The sequence below is a fragment of the Pristiophorus japonicus genome, unplaced genomic scaffold (assembly GCF_044704955.1).
Source record: "Pristiophorus japonicus isolate sPriJap1 unplaced genomic scaffold, sPriJap1.hap1 HAP1_SCAFFOLD_389, whole genome shotgun sequence".
Taxonomy (NCBI): Eukaryota; Metazoa; Chordata; class Chondrichthyes; family Pristiophoridae; genus Pristiophorus; species Pristiophorus japonicus.
Window position 1 is genome coordinate 209,262 of NW_027253750.1, and position 24,371 is coordinate 233,632.

The following is a 24,371-nucleotide window of genomic DNA, read 5'->3' on the forward strand; positions in this document are numbered from 1 at the left end:
GGGGTCACTGTGGGGGGGGTCAGTGGGGGGGGGGGTCAGTGGGGGGGGGTCAGTGTGTGGGGGGTCAGTGGGGGGGGATCAGTGTGTGGGGTCACTGTGGGGGGGTCAGTGGGGGGGGGCAGTGTGTGGGGGGGGTCAGTGTGTGGGGGGGGTCAGTGGGGGGGGGCAGTGTGTGGGGGGTGGGTCAGTGTGGGGGGGGGCAGTGTGTGGGGGGTGGGTCAGTGTGGGGGGGGGTCAGTGTGTGTGGGGTCACTGTGGGGGGGTCAGTGGAGGGGGTCAGTGTGTGGGGGGGGGACTGTGGGGGGGGGTCAGTGGGGGGGGTCAGTGTGGGGGATCAGTGTGTGGGGTCACTGTGGGGGGGTCAGTGGGGGGGGGCAGTGTGTGGGGGGGGGTCAGTGTGTGGGGGGGGTCAGTGGGGGGGGGCAGTGTGTGGGGGGTGGGTCAGTGTGGGGGGGGGCAGTGTGTGGGGGGTGGGTCAGTGTGGGGGGGGTCAGTGTGTGTGGGGTCACTGTGGGGGGGTCAGTGGAGGGGGTCAGTGTGTGGGGGGGGGACTGTGGGGGGGGGTCAGTGTGGGGGATCACCGTGGGGGGGTCAGTGTGGGGGGGGTCAGTGTGGGGGGGGGTCAGTGTGTGGGGGGGGTCAGTGTGGGGGGTTAGTGTGGGGGGGGGTCAGTGTGGGGGGGGGGTCAGTGTGAGGGGGGGCAGTGTGGGGGGGGGTCAGTGTGGGGGGGGGCAGTGTGGGGGGGGGCAGTGTGTGGGGTCACTGTGGGGGGGTCAGTGGGGGGGGTCAGTGTGGGGGGGGTCACTGTGGGGGGGGGCAGTGTGTGGGGGGGGGTCAGTGTGTGGGGTCTCAGTGGGGGGGGTCAGTGTGGGGGGGGTCAGTGGGGGGGTCACTGTGGGGGGGGTCACTGTGGGGGGGTCAGTGGGGGGGGGTCAGTGTGGGGGGGGGTCAGTGGGGGGGGTCACTGTGGGGGGTCAGTGTGGGGGGATCAGTGTGTGGGGGGGGGTCAGTGGGGGGGGCAGTGTGTGGGGGGGGGGGTCAGTGTGTGGGGGGGTCAGTGGGGGGGGGCAGTGTGTGGGGGGGGGTCAGTGTGTGTGGGGTCACTGTGGGGGGGTCAGTGGAGGGGGTCAGTGTGTGGGGGGGACTGTGGGGGGGGTCAGTGTGGGGGGGGTCAGTGTGGGGGATCAGTGTGTGGGGTCACTGTGGGGGGGTCAGTGTGGGGGGGGGTCAGTGTGGGGGATCAGTGTGTGGGGTCACTGTGGGGGGGTCAGTGTGGGGGGGGGGTCAGTGTGTGGGGGGGGTCAGTGTGGGGGGTTAGTGTGGGGGGGGTCAGTGTGGGGGGGGGGGTCAGTGTGTGGGGGGGGGTCAGTGTGGGGGGTTAGTGTGGGGTGGGTCAGTGTGGGGGGCAGTGTAGGGGGGGGTCAGTGGGGGGGGGGTCAGTGTGGGGGGGTCAGTGTGGGGGGGGGTCAGTGTGGGGGGGGGGGTCAGTGGGGGGGTGTCAGTGTGGGGGGGGGGTCACTGTGGGGGGGCAGTGTGTGGGGGGGGTCAGTGGGGGGGGGTCAGTGTGTGGGGGGGTCAGTGGGGGGGGGCAGTGTGTGGGGGGTGGGTCAGTGTGGGGGGGGGTCAGTGTGTGTGGGGTCACTGTGGGGGGGCAGTGTGTGGGGTCACTGTGGGGGGGCAGTGTGGGGGGTCAGTGTGTGGGGTCACTGTGGGAGGGGGTCAGTGTGGGGGGGGGTCAGTGTGGGGGGATCAGTGTGTGGGGGGGGTCAGTGGGGGGGGTCAGTGTGTGGGGGGGTCAGTGGGGGGGGCAGTGTGTGGGGGGTGGGTCAGTGTGGGGGGGGGTCAGTGTGTGTGGGGTCACTGTGGGGGGGTCAGTGGAGGGGGTCAGTGTGTGGGGGGGGACTGTGGGGGGGGTCAGTGTGGGGGGGGTCAGTGGGGGGGGCAGTGTGGGGGGGGGTCAGTGTGGGGGATCAGTGTGTGGGGTCACTGTGGGGGGGGTCAGTGTGGGGGGGGGTCAGTGTGGGGGATCAGTGTGGGGGGGGGTCAGTGTGTGGGGGGGGTCAGTGTGGGGGGTTAGTGTGGGGGGGGTCAGTGTGGGGGGGGGTCAGTGTGTGGGGGGGGTCAGTGTGGGGGGTTAGTGTGGGGGGGGGTCAGTGTGGGGGGGGTTAGTGTGGGGGGGGTCAGTGTGGGGGGGCAGTGTGTGGGGTCACTGTGGGGGGCAGTGTAGGGGGGGTCAGTGGGGGGGGGGGGGTCAGTGGGAGGGGGTCAGTGTGGGGGGGGGTCAGTGTGGGGGGGGGGTCAGTGTGGGGGGTCAGTGTGGGGGGTCAGTGGGGGGGTCACTGTGGGGGGGCAGTGTGGGGGGGGCAGTGTGGGGGGGGTCAGTGGGGGGGGTCAGTGTGGGGGGGGTCAGTGGGGGGGGTCAGTGTGGGGGGGGTCAGTGTGGGGGGGGTCAGTGGGGGGGGTCAGTGTGGGGGGGGGGGTCACTGTGGGGGGGTCAGTGTGGGGGGGGGGCAGTGTGTGGGGTCACTGTGGGGGGTCAGTGTGTGTGGGGTCAGTGTGGGGGGGGGTCAGTGTGGGGGATCAGTGTGTGGGGTCACTGTGGGGGGGTCAGTGTGGGGGGGGGGTCAGTGTGTGGGGGGGGTCACTGTGGGGGGGCAGTGGGGGGGTCACTGTGGGGGGGCAGTGGGGGGGTCACTGTGGGGGGCAGTGGGGGGGGGGGTCAGTGTGTGTGGGGTCACTGTGTGGGGTCACTGTGGGGGGGTCACTGTGTGGGGTCAGTGGGGGGGGGGGTCAGTGTGTGTGGGGTCACTGTGTGGGGTCACTGTGGGGGGGTCACTGTGTGGGGTCACTGTGGGGGGCAGTGGGGGGGGGGTCAGTGTGTGTGGGGTCACTGTGTGGGGTCACTGTGGGGGGGTCACTGTGTGGGGTCAGTGGGGGGGGGGGTCACTGTGTGGGGTCACTGTGGGGTCACTGTGGGGGGGTCACTGTGTGGGGTCAGTGGGGGGGGGGGTCAGTGTGTGTGGGGTCACTGTGGGGGGGCAGTGGGGGGGACATTATTTAATTGTGTTGTGACGGAGATTGCGAGTGTGGAGATGAATTACTGAGGGAGTGAATTGTTTTGTTGTTTTCAGGCACTGACTGGACAGGTTCAAGGGGCTTTGAGCGACAACCTACCCTGATGGTGCAGGGGCGGATGCCCAGCTTTGACTGACACCTCCTGCAACCAATAGAATCGCGGCGTTACGCTGCTGTGACGTCCGCGGCCGCCGGCAGCCAATCAGAGCTGGAAGCAGGTTCGGTTGAGGCGGCGGTGAAAAGGTGCGCCTGCGCCTGCCCGGCCAGTTATGTCGGCGGTGATGGCGGGAGATGTGGTAGCCGAGAGGAAGGCTCAGCGCCGGCCTTTCCTGATCGCCGTCAGCGGCGGCACCGCCAGCGGAAAGGTCGGTCGTGGCGGCTTCGGTCGGGGACTGAAGCGGGCCGCGTGGCAGGCAGCGCGCAGGCGCGTTGGGTATCCCGTGGCCGCGCAGCTGCAGTGAAAATCCCGGGTCCGCGCAAAGTCCGAGGTACGCGCAGGCGCAGTGAGAGTCCCGTGGCCGCGCAGGCGCAGTGAGAGTCCCAGGTACGCGCAGGGAAGGCGTGCCCGGCACTTTTTCCTGAGGAGGCGGATCACTACTGGCTGTTCAATGCGCAGCGAGAAAAGAGGGCGGTGTCTTTAGTAGTTTTTGCTGCCAGCTGTGATGGGAGGCTGCGAGTGAATCATCATCAGCCTCAGTCACACGAGGGGCCTTTAAAGGGGAGCTGTAATTACAAGCAGAGTATAAGTGGGAGGCTTTACATCAACTATTGAGCTGGCTTTTAAGTTTTTGTGTGGGTGGCTGAGCAGGAGCCTGGCCTCAGATACTGCCCGGGGTTCAGGGAGGGACTGTCTGGAACTGCTTGCGATCCACACGCAGAGGATGACATAGGATAGGAGCAGGAGGAGACCATTCAGCCTTTCGAGCCTGTTCTGCCATTCCATCAGATATGAGAATTTTAGCGATGAGGAAGGATCGGATAGGCCGGGGTTGTTTTCTTTGAAACAGAGGAGGCTGAGTGGAGACATAATTGAGGTGTATACAATTATGAGGGTCCTAGATAGTGTGGATAGAAGGACCTATTTCCCTTAGCAGAGGGGTCAACAGCCAGGGGGCATAGATTTAAAGTCCAGTAGGAGGTTTAGAGGGGATTTGAGGGTTAATTTGCTAACCCAGGGGTACTGATCTGGTTGTGATCTGTCGGCTCGGTGTTGAGCAAGGATTGTGGTCGTCCCTCCCTGGTCTGTGGGGCGTGGTAACGGTGAGTTCGGAGGAGCTGTGTGCTTTCTCTGAGGTTTGTTCTTTCTGGGCAGTCTGTAACTGTTGGTGGATTGTGACCTGGCTGAGCAGGGCTGCACTGACTTCTCCAGTAACCCAGTGGGAGAGGGGATTGTGGGCCCATACTCAGTCCTTAGCTTTCAAACTCCGACAAATGGGTAGGCACGGAGTGTTGAACATTGAAGAAGATTTCATTTAATCGTTTGTTCAGTCCTCAGTGTGTCAGAAAATCGTGGAGCTGCTAGGACAGAATAAAGTGGACCAGCACCAGAGGCAAGTGGTGATCCTGAGCCAGGACAGCTTCTACAAGGTGCTCACCACAGAACAGAAAGTCAAGGCCAGTAAAGGACAGTATAACTTCGATCATCCAGGTACCTGCAAGCATTGTGGGTGACTGTGGGAGAGACGAGGGAGGGAGAAGAGGGGTAGGGGCAGCGGCCTGGGAGGGGGGCAGCGCGCTCAGGTGGGGCAGCGGGCTCAGGTGAGGGTAAGGGGGCAGTGGGCTCGGGTGGGGGTAAGGGGTCAGTGGGCTCGGGTGGGGGTAAGGGGGGGCAGCAGGCTCGGGTGGGGGTAAGGGGGGGGCAGCGGGCTCGGGTGGGGGTAAGGGGGGCAGCGGGCTCGGGTGGGGGTAAGGGGGGCAGCGGGCTCGGGTGGGGGTAAGGGGGGGGCAGTGGGCTCGGGTGGGGGTAAGGGGGGGCAGCGGGCTCGGGTGGGGGTAAGGGGGGGGGCAGTGGGCTCGGGTGGGGGTAAGGGGGGGCAGCGGGCTCGGGTGGGGGTAAAGGGGGCAGCGGGCTCGGGTGGGGGTAAGGGGGGGCAGCGGGCCCGGGTGGGGGTAATTGGGGGCAGCGGGCTCGGGTGGGGGTAAGGGGGGCAGCGGGCTCGGGTGGGGATAAGGGGGGGCAGCGGGTGAGGGTAAGGGGGGCAGTGAGGGTAAGGGGGGCAGTGGGCTCAGGTGGGGGCAAGGGGGGGCAGTGGGCTCGGGTGGGGGTAAGGGGGGGCAGTGGGCTCGGGTGGGGGTAAGGGGGGGCAGTGGGCTCGGGTGGGGGTAAGGGGGGGCAGCGGGATCGGGTGGGGGTGAGGGGGGCAGCGGGATCGGGTGGGGGTAAGGGGGGCAGCGGGATCGGGTGGGGGTGAGGGGGGCAGCGGGATCGGGTGGGGGTGAGGGGGGGTGGGGGTGAGGGGGGCAGCGGGATCGGGTGGGGGTAAGGGGGTGGGGCAGTGGGCTCGGGTGGGGGTAAGGGGGGGCAGCGGGCTCGGGTGGGGGTAAGGGGGGGCAGCGGGCCCGGGTGGGGGTAATTGGGGGCAGCGGGCTCGGGTGGGGGCAAGGGGGGGCAGTGGGCTCGGGTGGGGGTAAGGGGGGGCAGTGGGCTCGGGTGGGGGTGAAGGGGGCAGCGGGCTCGGGTGGGGATAAGGGGGGGCAGCGGGATCGGGTGGGGGTAAGGGGGGGCAGCGGGATCGGGTGGGGGTAAGGGGTGCAGTGGGCTCGGGTGGGGGTAAGGGGGGGCAGCGGGCTCGGGTGGGGGTGAGGGGGGCAGCGGGCTCGGGTGGGGGTAAGGGGGGGCAGCGGGCTCAGGGGGTAAGGGGGGCAGCGGGCTCGGGTGGGGGTAAGGGGGTGGGGCAGTGGGCTCGGGTGGGGGTAAGGGGGGGCTCGGGTGGGGGTAAGGGGGGGCAGCGGGCCGGGTGGGGGTAATTGGGGGCAGCGGGCTCGGGTGGGGGTAAGGGGGGCAGCGGGCTCGGGTGGGGATAAGGGGGGGCAGCGGGTGAGGGTAAGGGGGGCAGTGAGGGTAAGGGGGGGCAGTGGGCTCGGGTGGGGGCAAGGGGGGGCAGTGGGCTCGGGTGGGGGTAAGGGGGGGCAGTGGGCTCGGGTGGGGGTAAGGGGGGGCAGTGGGCTCGGGTGGGGGTGAGGGGGGGCAGCGGGCTCGGGTGGGGATAAGGGGGGGCAGCGGGATTGGGTGGGGGTGAGGGGGGCAGCGGGATCGGGTGGGGGTAAGGGGGGGCAGCGGGCTCGGGTGGGGGCAAGGGGGGGCAGCGGGCTCGGGTGGGGGTAAGGGGGGGCAGCGGGATCGGGTGGGGGTGAGGGCGGGATCGGGTGGGGGTAAGGGGGGGGCAGCGGGCTCAGGTGGGGGCAAGGGGGGGCAGTGGGCTCGGGTGGGGGTAAGGGGGGGCAGCGGGCTCGGGTGGGGGTGAGGGGGGCAGTGGGCTCGGGTGAGGGTGAGGGGGGGCAGCGGGCTCGGGTGGGGGTGAGGGGGGCAGCGGGCTCGGGTGGGGGTGAGGGGGGCAGCGGGATCGGGTGGGGGTGAGGGGGGCAGCGGGATCGGGTGGGGGTAAGGGGGGGCAGCGGGCTCGGGTGGGGGTGAGGGGGGCAGCGGGCTCGGGTGGGGGTGAGGGGGGGCAGTGGGCTCGGGTGGGGGTAAAGGGGGGGCGAATGCTGTCTGTTGTTGCGGTGGGTCACAGGCTCTGCTGGTTCCTGATTTCCCCCTCTCTGCTGTATACAGATGCGCTTGACAACGAGCTGATTCTTCGCACCCTGAAGGACATCATCAATGGGCGGATGGTCCCAATCCCTGTCTATGATTTTGTTAGCCATTCACGGTGTGTATCAGAGCGGGTGGAATTGTCACACTGGCTTCCGATTCTGAGTAAAATAGACAGCTAACAAAAAGTAAAGCAAAGGTTGTTAGAATTGGTGTCAAAGCTGTGTGTGTGGGAGTGTAGACTGAGGGGAGATGGGTGGGTCCTGAGCTGCGTAGACTGAGGGGGTCTCTGGCTGCGCTCCACACACAGCTGAATCCTGCCGTTCCTGCAATTATTGGGTGAAGACAGCAGCAGGGTCAGCTGCGATGCCCCCACAGTGGAATACCCTGCCGACTCTGTCTGCGCAAATAAAAACTGGTTCCCTGGGGAAGGTGCCGGGGACACCCATTGCCTGTGGAACCCGCCTGAGGAAATAACCAGAGTAGAGGACAAACCTTGGAGGGAGGGGGGGTCAGTGAGTGACTGCTGGTTTAGACGTGGGTTGGGGGGAAGGGGGGGGGGGGTCTTCAAACTAGAAGCACTGCATTTGTACTCTGGTAAACCCAGTGTTCGTCAATCTAAGGAGGGCTGGTAATGGTTTTAAATCTGAGCCGGGTGGAGATTTCTGGGCCAGGGTATACGGGGTCAGGGTGCAGGTGGGTCTGTGAAAGGCTGGAGGGGTTGAGCGGCCTCCTCCTGATCCTGTGCTGATGATGTGAGACTGACTGAGGCTTACTGTGCGCAGGAAGGCGGAGATGGTGCCGGTTTATCCAGCGGACGTGGTCCTCTTCGAGGGTATCCTGGTTTTCTATTCCCAGGAAATCAGGGATCTATTCCAGATGAAACTCTTCGTGGACACAGATGCAGATACCCGGCTTTCCCGGAGAGGTGAGGAAGTGGCCCTGGTGGGAGGGGAGTTGGGTGGGGGGTTTAGAATGGTGAGTCAAGGAATTTTCTTGTGTCTTTTTCTTCTCCACCGGTCCCTGGGACACGATCCCCTCTCCTGCCCCCCCCCCGTCATTGGGATACAGTCCCTGTAGGGTGTGAGGGAGGGGGGGGGGGTCCCTGGAGGTGTGAGGAAGGGGGGGGTCCCTGGAGGTGTGAGGAAGGGGGGGTCCCTGGAGGTGTGAGGGAGGGGGGGGTCCCCTGGAGGTGTGAGGGAGGGGGGGGTCCCCTGGAGGTGTGAGGGAGGGGGGGGTCCCCTGGAGGTGTGAGGGAGGGGGGGGTCCCCTGGAGGTGTGAGGGAGGGGGGGGTCCCCTGGAGGTGTGAGGGAGGGGGGGGTCCCCAGGAGGTGTGAGGGAGGGGGGGGTCCCCAGGAGGTGTGAGGGAGGGGGGGGTCCCTGGAGGTGTGAGGAAGGGGGGGGTCCCTGGAGGTGTGAGGGAGGGGGGGGTCCCCTGGAGGTGTGAGGGAGGGGGGGGTCCCCTGGAGGTGTGAGGGAGGGGGGGGTCCCCTGGAGGTGTGAGGGAGGGGGGGGGTCCCTGGAGGTGTGAGGGAGGGAGGGGGGGTCGGGTCCCTGGAGGTGTGAGGAAGGGGGGGGGGTCCCTGGAGGTGTGAGGGAGGGGGGGGGTCCCTGGAAGTGTGAGGGAGGGTGGGTCGGGTCCCTGGAGGTGTGAGGGAGGGGGGGTCCCTGGAGGTGTGAGGAAGGGGGGGTCCCTGGAGGTGTGAGGGAGGGGGGGGGTCCCTGGAGGTGTGAGGAAGGGGGGGGGGTCCCTGGAGGTGTGAGGGAGGGAGGGGGGGTCGGGTCCCTGGAGGTGTGAGGAAGGGGGGGTCCCTGGAGGTGTGAGGGAGGGGGGGTCCCTGGAGATGTGAGGGAGGGGGGGGGTTCCTGGAGGTGTGAGGGAGGGGGGGTCCCTGGAGGTGTGAGGGAGGGGGGGGGGTCCCTGGAGGTGTGAGGGAGGGGGGGTCCCTGGAGGTGTGAGGGAGGGGGGGTCCCTGGAGGTGTGAGGGAGGGGGGGGTCCCTGGAGGTGTGAGGAAGGGGGGGGTCCCTGGAGGTGTGAGGGAGGGGGGGTCCCTGGAGGTGTGAGGGAAGGGGGGGTCCCTGGAGGTGTGAGGGAGGGGGGGGTCCCTGGAGGTGTGAGGGAGGGGGGGTCCCTGGAGGTGTGAGGGAGGGGGGGGTCCCTGGAGGTGTGAGGGAGGGGTAGCTGGAACCGTGGACTGTGCTCATGGCTCTGGGAATTGATCACTGCAGCATATATGTGGGAGCACTCGCCCTCTGTGCTGGGTTTTTACAATGTGAATCTTCTATTCCTGCCCCCCCCCCCACAGTATTGAGAGACATCAACGAGAGGGGGAGAGACCTCGAGCAGATTCTCACACAGTACACCACCTTCGTAAAACCAGCCTTCGAGGAGTTCTGCCTTCCGGTGAGGAATGTTTCTGAGGTGATGGGGTTAAAGGTACAGTTCTGGGGGATGGGAGGTGTGACCACCTGGGAGGGAGGGAGGGAGGGAGTGAGTGGGGTGGGTGGGATCTGGGTCCCTGGGCAGGGCTGAGGGTGTGTTGCAGAGCTGAGTAAACCTGTTGGTGCGAAGTGGGTGGGTGGGGTTGGCTGGTCGTGCACGGTGCACTGTAACTACTCGTGTTCTCATTCACAGACCAAGAAATACGCTGATGTCATCATCCCCCGAGGGGTGGAAAACCTGGGTGAGTAGCGAGGCTCCCCGGGGTGGTGGAGCGGAGGAGGGGGCTGGGGGTGCGATGCGATTGAGTGTGGGGGTTGGGAGGGAGTGTGTGTTGTGGGGGGAGGTGTGGCTTGCTGCCGCTCGGGATGCTGTGGGTGGGCGGGGGGGCACCTGGAGTCTGATCGATCTCTCTCTCTCTCTCTCCCCACAGTTGCCATAAACCTGATCGTGCAGCACATTCAGGATATCCTGACGGGCGGTATGACCAAACGCAACGGCTGTGTTAATGGACACACGGTGCCCCGCACTCGACACACCTCCGAGTCCAGCACCCGTCCACACTGACCCCCGACAGCACATGGACTGGTGGGGTGTGAGTTTGTGCTGTCGAGCTCTGCGGCCTCACCGTGTGTGGATGACTGAGCTCTTTCGCCATCTCTTCTCGCTACAAAGAACTGCTGAAAGGGCGGGACGTAGGCTCGGACCCTCCCTGCAGGTGACAGCCAATGCAGGGGGCCTGTGTTGTTGTACAGCAACGCCTCAATACCCAGAGTCTTCAGTTCCGCTTGCACCGTACACGTCCCGGGGCTTATGTTGACTGGTCACTTTCATAGTATTTCACTTTGGGTGGTAAGTTCAGCACTTGTACAAAGCAGCCCTTCCCCCTCCCCTCTGACCCCACTGCTTAGCTCCTGATGTGATCCCGGGGTGGGCTCTCAGCTTTCGTGTTGTTTTTACTTGGTTCTGATTTTCTTGCATCTAAAGTGACATCATGGTTGCACTTGGGGACTTGTGGTCTGAGCGGCTGGTCTGACCAGTTCCTTTGTGTTGTGTAGGTACTGGGCTCCATTCCCTGTGCAGTGTGATTGCATCATCTCCACGCCCTTTAATGAACCTGCCCTGCGTACCTTGCCCACGCCCAATGTACGTTGGGTAAGCAGCTTGCTGGAAACCTGTCTGGCTATGAAGAGGCCTGTGCTTGTGACCAGCGTGTAGTCTCATCACGGGCCGCTCGGCTCGGTCAGACAAGGATCGTGTCACGTGCTGTGCCCTCGTGCGGGGTGCTGTGAACTACAGTCTGTCTGCGCAGGTATCTAGGCTGCTCGTGTAACCCGTGACCCAGGAGTTGTGTATTGACCACAACAGCTGAGCATGAACTGTTACACACGCACACTCACACTGTCACACACGGACACAGGACAGTCTGTGTCACCAGCAGCAGTCCCACTGCACAGTGCGACTATTCCCCTTCCCTCCACCATGCATTCATTCCTGAAACAGCAAAAATTAAGCCACTATACCCAGATATTGTGGTCCAGGAAAGTTAGTTACAACATTACTGTGCCGACACTTCAAAAAGTCCTTAATTGGCTGTAAAGCTCTTTGGGAAGTCCTGAGGTTGTGATGAGCACGATATAAATACAAATTTGTTCTTGTGGACTATTGACCAGCAGGTATAGGAACAGGAGGAGCCTGTTCTGCCATTCAGTGAGGTCATGGCTGATCTGTATATCTATAATACTCTTGGGGTAGCAAGACATCTATTGATCTCCGTTTTAAAGTTATTAATGAAGCTAGCATCGACTGCTTTTTGTGGGGGAGAGTTCCACACTTGTACCACCCTTTGATTGAAGAAGTGTTTCCTAACTTTTCTTTCCTGAACGGCCTGGCTCTGATTTTAAGGTTGTGCCCCCTTGCCCTAAATTCCCTCTTGAGCAGAAAACATTTCTTTCTATCTACCCTATCACTTCCTTTCAAAATCCTAAAAACCTCCATCGAATCACCCCTTATCCAGGGAATACAAGCTTAGTTTATGTAATCTCATAATCTGACCCTTGAAGCCCTGGTAACCTTCTGGTGAATCTGCACAGCAATCCTTTCTCAGATGTGGTGCCCAGAACTGTACACAGCACTCCCGGTCTAATCAAGGCTTGTATAACCCTCTAGTTATAAAATCTTTGATTATTTTGACTTGGGTATATGGGCTCGGTTGCCACTGGCTGAAATCTGACCTTGAGGGTGACATTTACCCAGTGCTCCTGTGGTGGCTGCTGGGCTACACTGCCAGTGTTCATTGCTCATCCTCTGGTGCCTCACCAAAAGGGCCATTCATCGTGTTCAGTCTAGACCCTGTTGAAAAGCCCAGCCCTTTCCAGCTGGGGTTTTCTGGACTGAGCAGGAGCTCTGGCTGATTTACCTCTCCCTGACCCAGGACTGCGGCCCCAGACAGTGCTCTGCATAAATTCACAGGGTCACTGGAGGCGTCCTGCTGTGTTCACTGAATAAGGAGGCAGTTATCAATGACCATTGTCGGTTATCAATCCCGCCCAGAAGCTGTGGCTTCCTTGCCCACAGTTACTGTGGGAATGTGCGAGCAGTTGTACTGCTCAGTCCCACGATCCAGTGAGAGCTCTGGGTCCTGTAATATCCGACTGTTGGCCACTAACCCTGTGTTAACACATTGGGATTCAGAAACTGAGAATGTAAAGTAAAACTTCTAAAGTTTGCCATGAATCGTACCTCGGACTGAGTATCACACAAACCCGTCACTGCTGGAATTCTGGATCTTTTTGTCTACCCTGAAGTGCACCAGTGGGGTTAACTGGTCGCTGTGTAACTGTCCGCGATACCTGCTGTCTTATTTTATATTTAGTGGGGTAAAGAGACAGAGATTTACTCCGCAAACTGGGGTAGCGTGAGGGAAACTGCCAAATGCCTTCAGTGGGAATATGGTATTTAGATGGAGAGGGGAGCAGAGCCTGGGTTTAGACTGATTTAATGCTGTGTGGTTTGAGGCGTTGTGCTCGGACAAACCCAGGCATACCTGCCTCTGGCCGCTGGTCCTCTCCTCTCCAGGGTCAGTGTAGTTGAAAGATGTTTCTGTATTGTTCTGCTGCCTGAATGTAACGTTGCAAATCATGCCCCGGCTCAGAGACCAGGCAGGGGGCTGTCGACATATTACTGTCATCTCATCCCACCTTCCTGTAAACATGGGGTTCCTTGTCCATGGGCTTGTGGGGGGGGGTTGAGGGGGGGGGGGGGGTGTTGACTGGCTTGTTGAGTGGTGGCGGGGGGTGTCTGCAAGGATTTAACTCTGTGCTTCTCCAGCAGCTGGAGCAGATTTCTCCGAGATCACTGCTGCTGCCCTGTGGGGGCAGGCACTCTGTGGGGGCAGGCACTCTGTGGGGGCAGGCACTCTGTGGGGGCAGGCTCCCTGTGGGGGCAGGCTCCCTGTGGGGGCAGGCACTCTGTGGGGGCAGGCACTCTGTGGGGGCAGGCACTCTGTGGGGGCAGGCACTCTGTGGGGGCAGGCACTCTGTGGGGGCAGGCACTCTGTGGGGGCAGGCACTCTGTGGGGGCAGGCACTCTGTGGGGGCAGGCACTCTGTGGGGGCAGGCACTCTGTGGGGGCAGGCACTCTGTGGGGGCAGGCACTCTGTGGGGGCAGGCACTCTGTGGGGGCAGGCACTCTGTGGGGGCAGGCACCCTGTGGGGGCAGGCACCCTGTGGGGGCAGGCTCCCTGTGGGGGCAGGCACTCTGTGGGGGCAGGCACTCTGTGGGGGCAGGCACTCTGTGGGGGCAGGCACTCTGTGGGGGCAGGCACTCTGTGGGGGCAGGCACTCTGTGGGGGCAGGCACTCTGTGGGGGCAGGCACTCTGTGGGGGCAGGCACTCTGTGGGGGCAGGCACTCTGTGGGGGCAGGCACTCTGTGGGGGCAGGCACTCTGTGGGGGCAGGCACTCTGTGGGGGCAGGCTCCCTGTGGGGGCAGGCACTCTGTGGGGGCAGGCACTCTGTGGGGGCAGGCACTCTGTGGGGGCAGGCACTCTGTGGGGGCAGGCACTCTGTGGGGGCAGGCACTCTGTGGGGGCAGGCACTCTGTGGGGGCAGGCACTCTGTGGGGGCAGGCACTCTGTGGGGGCAGGCACTCTGTGGGGGCAGGCTCCCTGTGGGGGCAGGCTCCCTGTGGGGGCAGGCTCCCTGTGGGGGCAGGCACTCTGTGGGAGCAGGCTCCCTGTGGGGGCAGGCACCCTGTGGGGGAGGCCGCGCATGGAGGAGCATCACGTGGGCTCTGGGGGAGCACCCTGCGTGTGAGCACCCTGCTTGTGAGCACCCTGCGTGTGAGCACCCTGCGTGTGAGCAGTGAGCGCATGCGGGAAGGAGAAAGGAGCAATTTCTGGTCACCTGTATTCTCTCCCACTATGACTGTTCACTGCTGTGAGGAAGGAGAAGCTGAAACTCGTTCATTCCCATCAGATGTTTATTTTTAGTACGTGTACATAATTGAATAGGTATTTATAATGATCAATAAAAGAATAAGGCTGGCAACACTGATTAAGGACACCTGCCTGCTATAAATACTGAGCTAACAGAGCTGTTGCTGGAGGCCCGGGGGCACATGGAGCAGCAATGGGGGTTGGGCCAGCACGCTGTGTTGCCTGGATCACTGCCCTGGGGTAATGAGCGGCAAGCGAGGTGAGGACCATGCTCTGTTCTTCACAGGGGGATCAACCTGTGTATAGCTGGTTTATTATGTGACTGAGGTGTAGCAGCCTATCACACGGCCTGTGCCTGGACCTAAACCAGACCAGGGGTGGGGTGCAGTCACCGTGATCTGATTGGCTTCTTGTTTCCAAGGACGTTAATGCCCCGATTACAAGAGCCTCTCTGCCTCTGAATCCTCCCCTGGCCTGTGTGTCTCTGACCCTGGTGCTGTATTTGGGGGGATTGTGGATCTGCTCAGGCTCGTGTTTTACAGTGAGATTGTTCAGTGGCTGTGCTGTGACAGATGTTGGACCTGTTTATTTGGTGAAGATTAAAATACACTTTGTATAAAAAATCCAGTGTCTAAAATCTCTGCTACAGTAGGCGCAAACAGTACACAGCTTGTGGGAAAAGCTGAGGCCATTGATGGTTTGGTGTTAGTACTCCGAACAGTGCATTGTGCCAGACTGCAGGGTGTGGCTTTATGGTGAAAATTTCCCTTTGCTGTGTCACTGCCTCTGTGTCGTGAGGCTGCTGTCCAGTTCTGGATGTGTCACAATTTACTCCAGTTAAATATTGGGAAGACTGAAGCCATTGTTTCTGGCCTTTGCCACAAATTCCATTCCCCGACTCCCTCCCCCTCCCCGACTCCAGTCCCCTCCCTGGCCATGACCTCCAGCTGAACCAAACTGTAGCCTTGCCATCATTTCAACAGTTCTGGTTATCAGATTACCGAAACTACTGCAATAGAGAGCTGTATATCCAAGTTTTCTGATGTCACTAAGTTAGGTGGGACGCTGTGGATGGAGCAGGAAGTTGCAAAGGGACTTGAATAAATTCAGTGAGTGGGCAAAACTGGCAGAGGGAGAATGTGAGATCCAGTTTGGACCCAAGAAAGATAAGTCTGCGTATTCTCTAAATGGCAAGAAGCAAATGGAGGAGCAGGATGATTTAGGAGTCCAAATACAGAAATCCCTAAAAGCTGGCGGAGAGGTACAAAAAATAATTTTAAAGCATAATAGAACACACCGGATTGGTATTCTGCTATAGACACCCCCCCCCCCCCCCCCGCCCCCAATGGACAGACCACAGCCCATTGGACAGTACCTGCTGGTGCAGAGCTTGAGCAAAAGTGGTTTGCTTCTCCAACCCAATTGGAGAAGGCAGCAAACTCGAGACATGTCAACTGTGGCTCAGTGGGTAGCACTCTGGTCTCTGAGTCAGAAGATCATGTGTTTGATCCCCACTCCAGACAATCAAGCACTCCAGATAATCTAAACTGACACTCCAGTGTCGCACTGTCGGAGGGGCAGTACTGAGGGAGCGCCGCACTATCGGAGGGGCAGTACTGAGGGAGTGCCACACTGTCGGAGGGGTAGTACTGAGGAAGTGCCACACTGTCGGAGGGGCAGTGCAGAGGGAGCGCCGCACTATCGGAGGGGCAGTACTGAGGGAGTGCTGCACTATTGGAGGTGTTGCCTTTTGGATGGGATGTTAAGCTGAAGCCCCATCTGCCCACTATTTCAAAGATGAGCAGGGGAGATCTTCCCGGTGTCCTGGCCAATATTAATCCCTCAACAAACAACACTAAAAATATTATCTGGTCATTATCACCTTGCTGTGTGCAAATTGGTTGTTGCCTTTCCTACATTACGACAGTGCCTACACTTATAAGAACATAAGAAATAGGAACAGGAGTAGGCCATACGGCGCCTTGAGCCTGCTCCGCCATTCAATAAGATCATGGCTGATCTGATCATGGACTCAGCTCCACTTCTCCGCCCGCTCTCCATAACCCCTCATCCCCTCATTGTTTAAAAAACTGTCTATTTCTGTCTTAAATTTATTCAATGTCCCAGCTGCCACAGCTCTCTGAGGCAGCGACTTCCAACAATGTGAAGCACTTTGGAACGTCCTGAGGTTATAAAAGGCACAATAAATGCAAGTTCTTTTTTTTATGAACATGTTCTCGCACTCAGCTACCAGGTGGCTGTTGTCTCAACTTCCCCATCGGATAATGAAGCAGTCTACACCCGCTTGCAGCAAGATCTGGATGACATTCAGGCTTGGGCTGATCAGTAGCAAGGAACATTTGTGCTACAGAAATGGCAGGTGATGACCATCTCCAACAAGCGACAGTCTAACCACTGCCCCTTGACATTCAATGCCAGTACCATCACCAAATTCCACACCATTAACAGCCTGGGGGATCACTATTGACCAGAAACTTAACTGGACCAACCATGTAAATACTGTGGCTCCAAGGGCAGGTCAGAGGCTGGGTAGTCTGTGACGATTGTCTCACCTCCTGATCCCCCAAAGGCTTTCCACCATCTACAAGGCACAGTCAGGAGTATGATGGAATACTCTTCACTTGCTTGGATTGGGGCAGGTCCAACAACACTCAAGGAGCTCAATACCATCCAGGACAAATCAACCTGTTTGATCAGCAGACAATCCATGACCTTAAGCATTCACTCCCTCCACCACCGGCGCACCGTGGCTGCAGTGTCTACAAGATGCACTGCAGCAACTCGCCAAGGCTTCTTCGGCAGCACCTTCAAAACCCGTGATCTTCACCAGCTAGAAGGGCAGAGGGTGCATGGAACATCATTCACTCCAAGATCCCATGCCATCCTGACTTGGAAATATATCGCCGTTCCTTCATTGTTGTTGGGTCAAAGTCCTAGAACTCCCTAACAGCACTGTGGGAGCACCTTCACCACACGGACTGCAGCGGTTCAAGAAGGTGGCTCACCACCATCTTCTCAAGTGCATTAGGGACGGGCAATAAATGCTGCCCTTGTCAGCGATGCCCACATGCCAGAACGAATAAAATAAAATAAGCTATGGGATGAAGATCTGGCCTCAGAATTGTAGAAGGACCTGCATTGTGCAGGTTGTGGTGTTCCAGTCCCAATGCCAAATATCCGGCTCCCTCATCACCAATTACATATGTTCCTATGTGAGACTGACTGCCCTTGTGGGTGTCAGTTGGAGATCTTCCTACAACTCCTTTCTCTTGGCTGTAAGTCCATTGCTCAACATGGCCCTGAATCTCTGAGCCGGCAGAAGCCACAATTTTATAGCAATGGATGCCATTCATTCCATCGTATCTGCCTTCTCTGCTACACCAATCCAAACCTGTCACCCTTACTCGTTCTGGCTTACATGTGACTCCAGTTCCACACCAACGTGGTCGACTTAACTGCCCTATGAGGTAGCCTAGTAAGCCACTTAGTTATATCTCATGGCAACTGGGGATTGGCCACATCCAAGAATGAATAAAAAAAAATATAAATGATATTCAGTATTGTGTATATGCAATGTATATAGACTGTGCAGTGCTTTGTATAGAAACTATGTACCTGAAAATATCCCACGGCACTTCACTCCATTTCAGAACATAGGACGTAGGTGGTTGAAGAGAACATAAGAACATAAAAATTAAGAACAGGAATAGGCTATCGAGCCCCTCAAGCCTGCTCCGCCATTCAACAAGATCATGGCTGATCTGGCCGTGGACTCAGCTCCACTTACCTGCTCGCTCCCCGTAACCCTTAATTCCCTGATTGGTTAAAAATCTATCTATCTGTGATTTGAATACATTGAATGAGCTAGCCTCAACTGCTTCCTTGGGCAGAGAATTCCACAGATTCACAACCCTCTGGGAGAAGAAATTCCTTCTCAACTCGGTTTTAAATTGGCTCCCCCGTATTTTGAGGCTGTGTCCCCTAGTTCTAGTCTCCCCCACCAGTGGAAACAACCTCTCTGCCTCTATCTTGTCTATCCCTTTCATTATTTTAAATGTTTCTATAAGATCACCCCTCATCCTTTCTAGACCAATATGTTGAGGAACCAACTAGGGGGGAGGCCATCTTAGACTGGGTGTTGTGTAATGAGAGAGGATTAATTAGCAATCTCATTGTGCGAGGCCCCTTGGGGAAGAGTGCAGGTTGTGGTGTTCCAGTCCCAATGCCAAATATCCGGCTCCCTCATCACCAATTACATATGTTCCCATGTGAGACTGACTGCCCTTGTGGGTGTCAGTTGGAGATCTTCCTACAACTCCTTTCTCTTGGCTGTAAGTCCATTGCTCAACATGGTCCTGAATCTCTGAGCCGGCAGAGTGACCATAATATGGTGGAATTCTGCATTAGGATGGAGAATGAAACAGTAAATTCAGAGACCATGGTCCAGAACTTAAAGAAGGGTAACTTTGAAGGTATGAGGCGTGAATTGGCTAGGATAGATTGGCGAATGATATTTAGGGGGTTGACTGTGGATGGGCAATGGCAGACATTTAGAGACCGCATGGATGAATTACAACAATTGTACATCCCTGTCTGGCGTAAAAATAAAAAAGGGAAGGTGGCTCAACCGTGGCTACCTAGGGAAATCAGGGATAGTATTAAAGCCAAGGAAATGGCATACAAATTGGCCAGAAATAGCAGCGAACCTGGGGACTGGGAGAAATTTAGAACTCAGCAGAGGAGGACAAAGGGTTTGATTAGGGCAGGGAAAATGGAGTACGAGAAGAAGCTTGCAGGGAACATTAAGACGGATTGCAAAAGTTTCTATAGGTATGTAAAGAGAAAAAGGTTAGTAAAGACAAACGTAGGTCCCCTGCAGTCAGAATCAGGGGAAGTCATAACGGGGAACAAAGAAACGGCAGACCAATTGAACAAGTACTTTGGTTCGGTATTCACTAAGGAGGATACAAACAACCTTCCGGATATAAAAGGGGTCAGAGGGTCTAGTAAGGAGGGGGAACTGAAGGAAATCTTTATTAGTCGGGAAATTGTGTTGGGGAAATTGATGGGATTGAAGGCCGATAAATCCCCAGGGACTGATGGACTGCATCCCAGAGTACTTAAGGAGGTGGCCTTGGAAATAGCGGATGCATTGACAGTCATTTTCCAACATTCCATTGACTCTGGATCAGTTCCTATGGAGTGGAGGGTAGCCAATGTAACCCCACTTTTTAAAAAAGGAGGGAGAGAGAAAACGGAATTATAGACCGGTCAGCCTGACCTCAGTAGTGGGTAAAATGATGGAATCAATTATTAAGGATGTCATAGCAGTGCATCTGGAAAATGGTGACATGATAGGTCCAAGTCAGCATGGATTTGTGAAAGGGAGATCATGCTTGACAAATCTTCTGGAATTTTTTGAAGATGTTTCCAGTAAAGTGGACAAAGGAGAACCAGTTGATGTGGTATATTTGGACTTTCAGAAGGCTTTCGACAAGGTCCCACACAAGAGATTAATGTGCAAAGTTAAAGCACATGGGATTGGGGGTAGTGTGCTGATGTGGATTGAGAACTGGTTGTCAGACAGGAAGCAAAGAGTAGGAGTAAACGGGTACTTTTCAGAATGGCAGGCAGTGACTAGTGGGGTACCGCAAGGTTCGTGCTGGGGCCCCAGCTGTTTACATTGTACATTAATGATTTAGACGAGGGGATTAAATGCAGTATCTCCAAATTTGCGGATGACACTAAGTTGTGTGGCAGTGTGAGCTGCGAGGAGGATGCTATTAGGCTGCAGAGTGACTTGGATAGGTTAGGTAAGTGGGCAAATGCATGGCAGATGAAGTATAATGTGGATAAATGTGAGGTTATCCACTTTGGTGGTAAAAACAGAGACAGACTATTATCTGAATGGGGACAGATTAGGAAAAGGGAAGGTGCAACGAGACCTGGGTGTCATGGTACATCAGTCATTGAAGGTTGGCATGCAGGTACAGCAGGTGGTTAAGAAAGCAAATGGCATGTTGGCCTTCATAGCGAGGGAATTTGAATACAGGGGCAGGGAGGTGTTGCTGCAGTTGTACAGGGCCTTGGTGAGGCCACACCTGGAGTATTGTGTACAGTTTTGGTCTCCTAACTTGAGGAAGGACATTCTTGCTATTGAGGGAGTGCAGCGAAGGTTCACCAGACTGATTCCCGGGATGGCGGGAAAGACTGGATCAACTGGGCTTGTATTCACTGGAGTTCAGAAGAATGAGAGGGGACCTCATGGAAACGTTTAAAATTCTGACGGGTTTAGACAGGTTAGATGCAGGAAGAATGTTCCCAATGTTGGGGAAGTCCAGAACCAGGGGTTACAGTCTGAGGATAAGGGGTAAGCCATTTAGGACCGAGATAAGGAGAAACTTCTTCACCCAGAGAGTGGTGAACCTGTGGAATTCTCTACCACAGAAAGTAGTTGAGGCCAATTCACTAAATATATTCAAAAGGGAGTTAGATGAAGTCCTTACTACTCGGGGGATCAAGGGTTATGGCGAGAAAGCAGGAAGGGTGTACTGAAGTTTTATGTTCAGCCATGAACTCATTGAATGGCGGTGCAGGCTAGAAGGGCTGAATGGCCTGCTCCTGCACCTATTTTCTATGTTTCTGAACTCCAACGAGTAAAGACCCAGTCTACTCAATCTATCATCATAAGGTAACCCCCTCATCTCCGGAATCAGCCTAGTGAATCGTCTCTGTACCCCCTCCAAAGCCAGTATATCCTTCCTTAAGTAAGGTGACCAAAACTGCACGCAGTACTCCAGGTGCGGCCTCACCAATACCCTGTACAGTTGCAGCAGGACCTTCCTGCTTTTGTACTCCATCCCTCTCGCAATGAAGGCCAACATTCCATTCGCTTTCCTGATTACCTGCTGTACCTGCAAACTAACCTTTTGGGATTCATGCACAAGGACCCCCAGGTCCCTCTGCACCTCAGCATGTTGTAATTTCTCCCCATTCAAATAATATTCCCTTTTACTGTTTTTTTTCCCAAGGTGGATGACCTCACACTTTCCGACATTGTATTCCATCTGCCAAACCTTAGCCCATTCGCTTAACCTATCCAAATCTCCTTGCAGTCTCTCTGAGTCCTCTACACAACCCGCTTTCCCACTAATCTTAGTGTCATCTGCAAATTTTGTTACACTACACTCTGTCCCCTCTTCCAGGTCATCTATGTATATTGTAAACAGTTGTGGTCCCAGCACCGATCCCTGTGGCACACCACTAACCACCGATTTCCAACCCAAAAAGGACCCATTTATCCCAACTCTGCTTTCTGTTAGCCAGCCAATTCTCTATCCATGCTAATACATTTCCTCTGACTCCGCGTACCTTTATATTCTGCAGTAACCTTTTGTGTGGCACCTTATCGAATGCCTTTTGGAAATCTAAATACACCACATCCATCGGTACACCTCTATCCACCATGCTCGTTATATCCTCAAAGAATTCTAGTAAATTAGTTAAACATGATTTCCCCTTCATGAATCCATGCTGCGTCTGCTTGATTGCACTATTCCTATCTAGATGTCCCACTATTTCTTCCTTAATGATAGTTTCAAGCATTTTCCCCACTACAGATGTTAAACTAACCGGCCTATAGTTACCTGCCTATTGTTACCTGCCCCCTTTTCTAAACAGAGGCGTTACATTAGCTGCTTTCCAATCCGCTGGTACCTCCCCAGAGTCCAGAGAATTTTGGTAGATTATAATGAATGCATCTGCTATAACTTCCGCCATCTCTTTTAATACCCTGGGATGCATTTCATCAGGACCAGGGGACTTGTCTACCTTGAGTCCCATTAGCCTGTCCAGCACTACCCCCCAGTGATAGTGATTGTCTCAAAGTCCTCCCTTCCCACATTCCTGTGACCAGCAATTTTTGGCATGGTTTTTGTGTCTTCCACTGTGAAGACCGAAGCAAAATAATTGTTTAAGGTCTCAGCCATTTCCACATTTCCCATTATTAAATCCTCCTTCTCATCTTCTAAGGGACCAACATTTACTTTAGTCACTCTTAGTCACAGAGACAAAGGTGTGGCACAGGGAGGAGGGATGTACAAGAGACCTCGGTCAGAGGAATAGAGAGTTCTGAGGGCGGCGGAGCTGGGAGAGGGATTACGGAGATAGGGTGGGGCAAGGCCACAAAGATGTTTAAATACAAGAATCAGCCTTGTAAATTTTAGGTGTTGGGGGACCGGGAGCCAATGTAGACCAGTGAGCACAGGGGTGATGGATGAACTGGAACTGGTGTGGGTAGGAAGGGATACAGGCCCTAATGAGCTGAAGTTTATAGAGGGTGGAGGATAGGAGGCTGGCGAGGAGAGCATTGGAATAGTCAAAACACTCAGCAGGTCAGTCAGCATGTGTGGAGAGTAAAAGGTATGGTTAACCTTCAGAAGTTGCTGATTACTTTGTGTGCAGGGCCTGTATATGTACAGCATTGTGTGCAAGGCCTGTATATGTACAGTGCTGTGTACAGGGCCTGTATATGTACAGTGCTGTGTACAGGGCCTGTATATGTACAGCATTGTGTGCAGGGCCTGTATATGTACGGTGCTGTGTACAGGGCCTGTATATGTACGGTGCTGTGTACAGGGCCTGTATATGTACAGTGCTGTGTACAGGGCCTGTATATGTACAGCATTGTGTGCAAGGCCTGTATATGTACAGGGCCTGTATATGTATGGTGCTGTGTACAGGGCCTGTATATGTACAGTGCTGTGTACAGGGCCTGTATATGTACAGCATTGTGTGCAAGGCCTGTATATGTACAGGGCCTGTATATGTACAGTGCTGTGTACAGGGCCTGTATATGTACATGTATATGTACAGCATTGTGTGCAAGGCCTGTATATGTACAGTGCTGTGTACAGGGCCTGTATATGTACAGCATTGTGTGCAGGGCCTGTATATGTACGGTGCTGTGTACAGGGCCTGTATATGTACGGTGCTGTGTACAGGGCCTGTATATGTACAGTGCTGTGTACAGGGCCTGTATATGTACAGCATTGTGTGCAAGGCCTGTATATGTACAGGGCCTGTATATGTACGGTGCTGTGTACAGGGCCTGTATATGTACAGTGCTGTGTACAGGGCCTGTATATGTACAGCATTGTGTGCAAGGCCTGTATATGTACAGGGCCTGTATATGTACAGTGCTGTGTACAGGGCCTGTATATGTACGGTGCTGTGTACAGGGCCTGTATATGTACAGTGCTGTGTACAGGGCCTGTATATGTACAGCATTGTGTGCAAGGCCTGTATATGTACAGGGCCTGTATACGTACGGTGCTGTGTACAGGGCCTGTATATGTACAGTGCTGTGTACAGGGCCTGTATATGTACAGCATTGTGTGCAAGGCCTGTATATGTACAGGGCCTGTATATGTACAGTGCTGTGTACAGGGCCTGTATATGTACATGTATATGTACAGCATTGTGTGCAAGGCCTGTATATGTACAGTGCTGTGTACAGGGCCTGTATATATACAGTGCTGTGTACAGGGCCTGTATATGTACAGCATTGTGTGCAGGGCCTGTATATGTACGGTGCTGTGTACAGGGCCTGTATATGTACAGTGCTGTGTACAGGGCCTGTATATGTACAGCATTGTGTGCAGGGCCTGTATATGTACAGTGCTGTGTACAGGGCCTGTATATGTACAGTGCTGTGTACAGGGCCTGTATATGTACAGCGTTGTGTGCAGGGCCTGTATATGTACAGTGCTGTGTACAGGGCCTGTATATGTACAGTGCTGTGTACAGGGCCTGTATATGTACATGTATATGTACAGCATTGTGTGCAAGGCCTGTATATATACAGTGCTGTGTACAGGGCCTGTATATGTACAGTGCTGTGTACAGGGCCTGTATATGTACATGTATATGTACAGCATTGTGTGCAAGGCCTGTATATGTACAGCATTGTGTGCAGGGCCTGTATATGTACAGTGCTGTGTACAGGGCCTGTATATGTACATGTATATGTACAGCATTGTGTGCAAGGCCTGTATATATACAGTGCTGTGTGCAGGGCCTGTATATGTACAGCATTGTGTGCAGGGCCTGTATATGTACAGTGCTGTGTACAGGGCCTGTATATGTACATGTATATGTACAGCATTGTGTGCAAGGCCTGTATATATACAGTGCTGTTTTCTGCCATTACATGAATCCCGGAAGCGGCCATTTCCATGGCCATGGTCACCGTTGTCAAGGTACGACACTTTCGAAGAGCCAATCAAACTTGTCCCTCGCCGTTTTTTGGAGGGGGCGGGCACATTCTTTTACGGATGACCTCATTATTGTCCAATCAGCAGGTGGGAAGGACTAATTGACAGTCAAGAGCAGCCAATCGGCAGCGAGGAAGGCGGGAAAGCCGAGTTGCGGTGCAGCATGACGACCAATTATCGGCCGGTTCTGGATGATTGGCAGGAGCCGGTAGCCAATGGCGGACGGCGTGGGCGGGCAGAATTCAAAATGAGCGCCTGAATAATCCAATCGAATTGAGCGACGCTGTGATTGACGGAGAAAGCAGCCAATCGGATTGCGGATCTGTGTGATTGACGTGCGGTGAAGCACAGCCTTCCCGCGGGCCCCTGCC

At 56.5% G+C, this 24,371-nt stretch overlaps 1 protein-coding gene across 1 annotated transcript; it reads left to right on the top strand.

The window, feature by feature from the left end:
• The first annotated feature begins 3,285 nt into the window (after nucleotides 1-3,285).
• On the top strand, nucleotides 3,286-12,495 carry LOC139250555 (uridine-cytidine kinase 2-A-like). Its single transcript, XM_070872944.1, has 7 exons — nucleotides 3,286-3,440; nucleotides 4,564-4,723; nucleotides 6,848-6,944; nucleotides 7,612-7,754; nucleotides 9,135-9,232; nucleotides 9,464-9,512; nucleotides 9,702-12,495. The coding sequence occupies exons 1-7, from the start codon at nucleotides 3,345-3,347 to the stop codon at nucleotides 9,833-9,835; spliced, it is 777 nt and encodes a 258-aa protein (XP_070729045.1). The 5' UTR covers nucleotides 3,286-3,344; the 3' UTR covers nucleotides 9,836-12,495.
• The last annotated feature ends 11,876 nt before the right edge of the window (nucleotides 12,496-24,371 follow it).